The 8,463-nt window shown below is 33.8% G+C and overlaps 1 protein-coding gene across 1 annotated transcript; it reads right to left on the bottom strand.

The window, feature by feature from the left end:
* Positions 1-3,152: 3,152 nt before the first annotated feature.
* LOC144423092 (kelch-like protein 24) lies at positions 3,153-7,354 on the bottom strand. Its single transcript, XM_078113288.1, has one exon. It carries the CDS (start codon positions 6,746-6,748, stop codon positions 5,123-5,125), a length of 1,626 nt encoding a protein of 541 aa, XP_077969414.1. The 5' UTR covers positions 6,749-7,354; the 3' UTR covers positions 3,153-5,122.
* Positions 7,355-8,463: the final 1,109 nt, after the last annotated feature.

Genomic DNA, 8,463 nt, shown 5'->3' with positions numbered 1-8,463 from the left:
AAAAATATCTTAATGCACTTGCAGAGAAAATCGAAACAACTGCATTATCGCTATGCCCTCGAGAATAACCGGGGAGATATCAAACAAACTTGGAAAACTATTAACGAGATCATTAAGACTAAGTCCAGAGATGATACATCCATCTCAGAATTGAAACTCGAAAATGGTACCACAGTGACAGACCCCATCATGATGGCCAGTGAATTTAATGAATTCTTCTCAACGGTAGGAAAGAAACTTGCGAATAACATCCCTGGTAGCTCTAACCCTTCTACCGATTTTTTGGGTGTTCCGCTGCAAAACACCTTTTTCCTGGAGCCAACGACACATACAGAGATTCTTCAAACCATATTGAACCTGAAAAATGGAAAAGCAGTTGGCCCAGATGGTATTCCAACTTACTTTCTAAAACAAGTCGCTGATATCATATCGCCAACTCTGTGTCATTTTTTCAACTCATCTTTTAAATTAGGTATTTTTCCTTCATCGTTAAAGATTGCCAGAGTGAAACCAATATTTAAAAATGGCAAAAGAAATGACCCGTCAAATTACCGACCAATTTCCATTTTACCCTCCCTAGGCATCATTTTAGAAAAATTAATTCATAGTCGAATGCTGAATTTTTGTAAAAAATTTAACTTGATCAATAAATGTCAATTTGGATTCCAAAGCAATCACTCGACCAGCCACGCTATCTTGGACTTAACTTCATATATTTATGATAAACTTGACAAAGGGGAATTCGTCTGTTGTACTTTCTTAGATCTGAAAAAAGCTTTTGATACTGTCGACCATGCTATTCTCTCTCAAAAACTTAGATATTTTGGCTTTCGAGGTGTCGCAGGCAAGTTATTAAATGATTACCTGTCCGGACGTTATCAATATGTGGAGTTAGATTCTCACAGGTCTTCGTTATTACCCATCCATTACGGAATTCCACAAGGTAGCGTATTAGGACCTTTGAATTTTTTAATCTTCATAAACGATCTTTCAAATTGTTCAAATTTCTTGAGCAAACTCTTCGCCGATGATGCCTGTCTGCTCGACAGTGCAAAGAATCTAATCTCACTGCAAGCCGAGGTGAACACTGAAATTAACAAAGTGTATAATTGGATGGTATGCAATAAACTTACTGTGAATGTTAAAAAATCTAAAGTTATGTTGTTTGGTCCTAAAACTCGAACCAGACATGAAAACTTTTCAATTAAAATCAGGGGTGTCACACTCGAAATTGTCCACTCTTTCAAATATCTTGGGCTACTTATTGACGACAAACTAAATTGGAACACTCATACTACTGAACTGCATAAGAGACTGTCAAGAGCAGTTGGAATCCTGGGTAAGCTCAGACATTACGTCCAGGACTCAACTCTCCGAACCATATACTTCGCACTTTTCCAGTCTCATATACAGTATGCTATAACTGCATGGGGCTCCGCCACCCAATCAGCGTTGCACAGTTTGGAAGTTTTACAAAATAGAGCAGTTAGAATTCTCTCTAGAGCACCCATTCGATCTAACTTAAACACCCTATACTATAAGACCAGGGTGTTAAAATTAACCGATATCTATCAACTAGAGATTTCCAAGGTCATGCATCAGTTTCATAGCAACCATTTGCCCGCTGCTTTCGACGATTATTTTGTTTCGCTCAGTAAAGTGCATGATCATAACACACGCTCTTCGACAAGGTCTAATTTATTTGTACCCAGATTTTCTCTAAGCAAATCCCAAAACTCCTTGAAATATAAAGGTGTGGTAACTTGGAATAATATTCCCTTAAACTTACGTAACTGTAGTTATGACACTTTCAAATTCAAATACAAAAAATTCATGCGCTCCCTTTACCTTTCCACTGCCTCTACATCCAGTTGATGTTGTCCCAGCAAATCTTTTCGTCATTGCCAGCTCATCATTTGTCTCGATCCAAATCACCTGTAACATAACAATGTCTCGTGTAAATATTAGTATTGTATTTTAGCTTATAATTTTAATTGTGTATTCCATACTGATGGGCACAAGCCACTTGACAAGTATTTCTGTCACCAACACATTGTGGGTTGAGGTAAAGCCAAAAATTATATTACTAAAATTATATAACAAAAAAATATTGCAGGCTTTTTGCCCTACTATTGAGCCCGCTCCTCAATGATCTTGGTCTCCTATTCAGTGTGTAATTTCTTGATATCTATTCTGTTAACTGCCAATGACAAATTCATGCCTACAGTCCAATGCCCATAAGTACACTTATTGTTACCATGCCATTTTACATGCCTCAACTGGGATCCAAACTTAATTGGCATCCTTCTGATTACTTTCATTATGGGCAGTCAAGCCTAATGTTGTATTTGTTTTTACTATTTATAATGCTTCGGTAACAGTGATCCAGGTCAATTGTTTTTATCCTTTTGATTAACTTAATTTTTTTTTTTGTAAATTTTCCTAGTCTACTTCTATGGTATGATACTCACTTCATTGTGTTGTATTAATACTGCTGAATATTTCGATGTATATTTTCCTCATGTCTATACAATTCCCGTATGTGAATCTTTGACCCCAGCATCAAAACACTTGTTAGTCCAGGTCAACATTTTAGCTTTTACACTACTAGCTTGTTTCTGCCTCAAAGTGTCAATATTTTGTTATTTGCATACTTGATTGCCATTGGTACGGTATTCTATACTTTTACAACTTGTGTACTCTTAACATCCAGTTTTATTTCAATCTGGACACTTATATGCACACAATCGACTTGTGTTGCACTTTACCGTAGCCGAACTATTTACCTGCCATGACCACACTGCAAGTCTGTTTGGTTCACTTAATAATTTCCATGGTTACCTAGACTGTGGTGCATGGAGTCGTTTTTCTTATTTTTAAACGGCGATTGCTTGGTTTTTACCGGGTCGCCTTGACGCATCGATTGCGTTTCTTTATTTATTTATTAAGTAATATATTTTGTTCGATTTAATTATATTTATCACGTTTTTGTTAGACTTCCCCGAGGGTGCCGCCGCTCGATAACCAGAATTGGTTTTCGGCGTCTCCTTTCACCCTGGAATGCGGTCTTTTATATTTCCTTTATTTGTGTATGTATAATTCGTACTTTCAGCTTGGTGAAGAAATAAATTACTGATTACTGATTAACGTAGGTTAAGGGAAATAAGCTATCGCTCTCCACTCTGAACGATTTTAAAGATTGTATTTTTCGCTAAAAGTCTATCACTTTCATTTATTTTAAATATTTCTGCTGGCTTTTTAGTATTTAGTTTTTGTGTGCGATGACACCATCAAAATTAAAAACTACTCCACTTTTTAAACTTTCTCACAATTCGATTATCTACTGGTGTTCTAGGTATGAAAAAATTTAAGTTCAAGCCATTAATCTATTTTGAACCCAACTCGAGGACATTTGAAATACAGCTGTTTTAAGCAAATATCAAAATGAGTTTATTGAACAGCGAACTTCACAGCCTGATATCAATTCCACTTTATGTCAAACAATAATGACATGTGTTGTCTGCGTAAAACTTTATCAAAAATATGCATCAAATCATCTTCAACAATCTTCTGGCAAATTGTTGAGTGACGAATCAAGCATGTTATGAAGACAAGCAGGAACTCCGCGACCATGAGATAATATTTAATTTCTTTCTCAGCTGATCTAATTATGATATCAATATTGCAAATTACAACCCTGAAAAATTACATGAATAATGCCAGTAGGAATTTGTCAGAATATTAACTAAAAGCATCAAGATGAAAATTTATATTTCCTCCTATTACCTTTTATACATAACGAAATAACAATGACAATTTCACTAACACAGTATATTTTATCAAGTTCAGTGAATTAGTCAATATGAATATACTACAATAATAAAATTTTCGAGAATATTCAATAAAATCATATTTCCTTTATTACAGAGCTTATTGTCTGTTAATCAAGAATTGGAATCAATAAAAAATGATAATATTTCAGACCTCATTGGTTGAAAGGATATTCACAAAAATGAAAATTTCTCAACATCATCATCATGTTCAGAATAGAAATATCAAAAGTTGAATAATTGTTCTCAACCTAGAAGGCTACAACAAGTCTGTTATGACGTTATACAGATGATGGTATGGAATGAGCCTCACCTCAAAAATACAAAATGCTAATAATGCATTGGACAACAGTGATCAGCAGTAACGTCATTACTGAGACATGTCTGAATAAACACTACTCCTCCAAACCTAAAAGTTTTGTATTTTCATTTATTTGTAATAACAGATTAGCAAAAATTTGATACTGGATGGACAGAACTCAATTTGTGCAGTAGGGGCCATGTAATAAAAGCTTTATTGCCACTAACCTGAATGTTCCATTTACAAAAACACAATTTTTTTGGTCAGTTACTCAAAGAATAAAAAGCATGAATAATAATTAACGCATGCATATCTTCGAACTAGTTATATCAAAAAAGCAGTGGAATGATAATAATTGAAAAATACAGTGATTTCAAAGGAATGTGCTTTTAATATAAATAACCCCTACTGGATCATAAGAATAAAAAACTTGAATTCTTGTATGGAACTAAAATCAGATAGGCCCCATCGTAAACAAATAATGCGAGTTAATGAGAAAGATATGATAACAACCCATAACATACCAACCATAAAAAATAATATACGGTAATCCTCTGTAATCTGATATATCACAAAATTGAATAAAATATTGAAAAAATGATACATTTTCAAGAATTAGAGATTAAATTGTTGACCATAATAAATGCAATGATATAAAAAAACAATAAAATATCAACACTACCAATATGAAAGTAATTTTTACTTGTCACTTCCGAATAAAATAGCTAATGATTAACTACCCCAGCAATCAATATTGATATTGACTATCAGTGAAGATAAATTATTCAAGCTATATCCTCAAACATTCCGTAAATTTGTTCTTACGCTAAATCTATTGAAGGAATTATTCGATCAAAATATTACCACACAAAATATTAATTTACTGGTATCCATAATTCTGCAAACAAATTTAATTTCAGAGTAAATCAGAAAATTGATAGGTATATTCAATAGGATTATGAGAGCCATAATTGTCAAAGTATACGAAAAATTAATGCCATATAGATATTGCAACCGTTGCCAGTGGAGTTATACTTTTTCCTTGTATTGTTTCAATGATTTTCCATTCTTTTGTTTCTGGATCATATTCCTCTATATTTGCAGGATTTTTATTTCCACCAATGACAAAAACTTTCCCATCAATTACACAACTATTGAACTGTGCTCTTGCATTTTTCATTGGTTTCAACATCATCCAGGTTTCAGTTACAGATGAACGAAACTCAACAGTAGTGAGAGTTGATCTTCCATTAACATCATACCCTCCCATAACATATATTCCTTCCTCTGTAGCAGTTGCAGAAGCACGATATCTTGCTTCATTCAATGATCTATTATCCATTGACCAAGTTGATGTGACCGGATCATAAATCTCAACTTGGTTTGTTGCTCGACATTGCTGATTATATCCTGCAATACAAAACACCTTTCCATTAGCAGCCACCAAAGATTCACAGACTAGAATGAATGATTTGTTTGTTAGTCTGGTCCATCTATTATTTGATGGGTCATATCTTTCCATAATGTTTGAAGCATTTTCATACTCAATACCATAAACAAAACCATCAAGTGCAACTGCACGTGCATTCTGAAGATTTGTATTTGTCATTTGTTCCCACTTTGCATTTGATTCAGCATATTCAAGTCTATGAAATGATCCATTCGTACAAATCACATAAATGTAAGATTCCATCACTACAGCAGAATATAAATTCTGTATAATTGCTTGATCTATGGTTTGCATTGGTGTCCATGTTTTATCATCAACATCATGAGAATGCATTCTTTGAGAAGTTTCGTCAAAAACAACAAGCTGTTTATTCTTTGTGAAATTGAAATCTTTTGATTTGGCATTCCCAGTACTGTCTAAAATTGACAAAGTCAATGACTGGAGAGATTTTCCAGATTCAAGTATTAATGGTTCATTTTCAACAAGAAATCTTCTATATGACAAAGTCATTTTTGTCAATTGAAATTTCATCACCAAACTAAGAAAACATTCTTTTCTTTCATCAATATCATGTTTGGTCCATGCTAACAACATCTTACATTTCCCTTCTTCCTTTGCTTTTGATTCCATCAGAAATGAAATGAATTTTTCATCAAGATCCATAAACTCATCAGACTGGGCAATTTCTATAAAACGTTGCAATGCAAATTGATTGCATTTTTCCTCAAGTTGTTTACAGTTGTACCTATTCGCAATTTTTTTAGTTTGAAAAAACGATGTAGGATCAAGATCATCTTCCAGAAAAATTGCGATACTATCACAAAGTCTTTGAAGCTGCATCATGTGAGCGACACCCATGAGTGTTTCACGTTTTTCTTTGGCAACATAAGCATCCCCAGTGTAAATGAAATCAACACATTTTTTAACACAAACTTCATCAAATTCCTTTATTTCAACGACACCAGATTTTGTTTCAACATTTTCATGAGATAACATTGCTTTAAAATAATCGGAACTTGCCGACACAATATTCTTATGAACAGAAAGTTCCTCAGATCCAGCTTTGATCATGAAATCACAATGTCGTCCAGTTTTACGATATTCATTTAATTGTTGTAAAATTTCAACAGCATGTTCTTTAGAATCTGTATTGATTTTTTCTTCCATTTCTGAGACTTTGTCCGACAATTTAAAGTACTGCTTATGATTATACCACTAATAATAATAATACCTTAAAAAGAGAAACAATAATTAAACTAAAGACTTTACGGTCCATCACATATAAACCTCTGGAGAGAAAAAGGAAGGACTCATTTAGGTTAATTGCTTCATGAAACAATGATTACAACAAAAAAATAAACTCTAACGAGAAGAAATGCAATAAGTACACAACCACAATGGCGAAGCTATTGACTGCTTAATTTGTGTCACATAAAGGTCAATGTCAAGATGTGACAGTTCATAACCTTACAACTCTCAGTTATGGAGTTTGTAGATTTAAATATCAGTTTGAAAGATAGGCCATGCATATTTCTTCGTTCAAGAAATCGCTGAACAAAAATGAACATTTACTAATTTTAATATAAGTTTATAATAAGTATAAGTTTATTTCGACTCCATAATCCGCATAACAATACATTTGACAGATAAAAACAAATAAATAAAAACTGATTATGAAATCAGGGGAGCAAACGAAACCTTAAATGAGGTTTATAACGTACAAAATATTAGATGGAAGGTTTTGCCAAGAGGAAGTGGTACGTGTTTACTCACCTAAAATTATTAAGTTATTTCACACACGCTCACATGCACCCACCAACCACACACACACTGAGAAGTTATTTAAGTAAGAATAGAACGTGATAAATTTAGGGTATACTATGCACAGGGTTGTCCAAAACGAATCGAATATTCGAATGTATTCGAATATCAAAGTATTCGAATACCTTTTCGGTTGATTTTCGAATAATTCCGAATAGTAGCCACTTTTCGCCGTAAACGTGGTGTTTCGTTTTACGGGAATCTTTAAACGACTTTTTACGCTGTCTCACGTAATGACGATGAAATAGAATCGGCACTTTGATTGTTTATATTCTGTGCGACTGTACGTCGCATAGTGTTGCGACACATTTGCACGTTTGCGTTGGTGGACATTGCCGACATTCGTGTACGAGGCTTTTAATTTACAAATTCATTTCCATTACGTCGAAAAATTGAGAAAGTATGTTTATTTTATTTCTATGTGGCCAGCTTATTATTCGCATGAGTCTTCTCAAGCATGATTTGTGTAACCTTATATTTGGGTCTTAGGGTCTGCCAATCATGATATTTAATCGCAGGCTGGTTATCGTTACTTTAAAGAGAAACACGGCCACCAAGATAAAGTGATTTGTGACCCTTTCGTTTTGCCGATTCAGCCAAACACCACAGGGACAGGAAAAAACAGCTGTGAAATAACCCGTGGACGTACAGTGGAAGTACACTTATCACATTCCAAAATTATTTCAACATTCCGGTTATTAGGTTGTCCAAAATGATTGCCGCTTTACAACTTAAATTTACAGCTCAATTGTTAAAAATAGTTAATTCAGTGAGTATGATTCTACCAAACTAACATGATCTGGTTCTAAACATATAAAATTATTAGCGATTTTTTCTACCCGTCTTATTGGAGGCCTATATGGAAAAACCCCTTTTTTGAGTGCTAAAAATAGACATCGTCCTATTTGCCATGTGGACTTATTAGTTGGAAAAACAAGTCGATTTATTAGAAAGTAATTTCTGACAAATAATTCTGATAACGATAGTTAAAAGTATCGATCCTTTACCAGGGTGATTTTTTGTTGCGCAAAATAATTTACCGGCATTTAAAAAAAATGTCA

The sequence above is a fragment of the Styela clava genome, chromosome 1 (genome assembly GCF_964204865.1).
Source record: "Styela clava chromosome 1, kaStyClav1.hap1.2, whole genome shotgun sequence".
Classification (NCBI taxonomy): domain Eukaryota; kingdom Metazoa; phylum Chordata; class Ascidiacea; order Stolidobranchia; family Styelidae; genus Styela; species Styela clava.
Note: the sequence above shows the minus strand (reverse complement) of the source record. Positions and strands in the feature narration are given on the sequence as shown.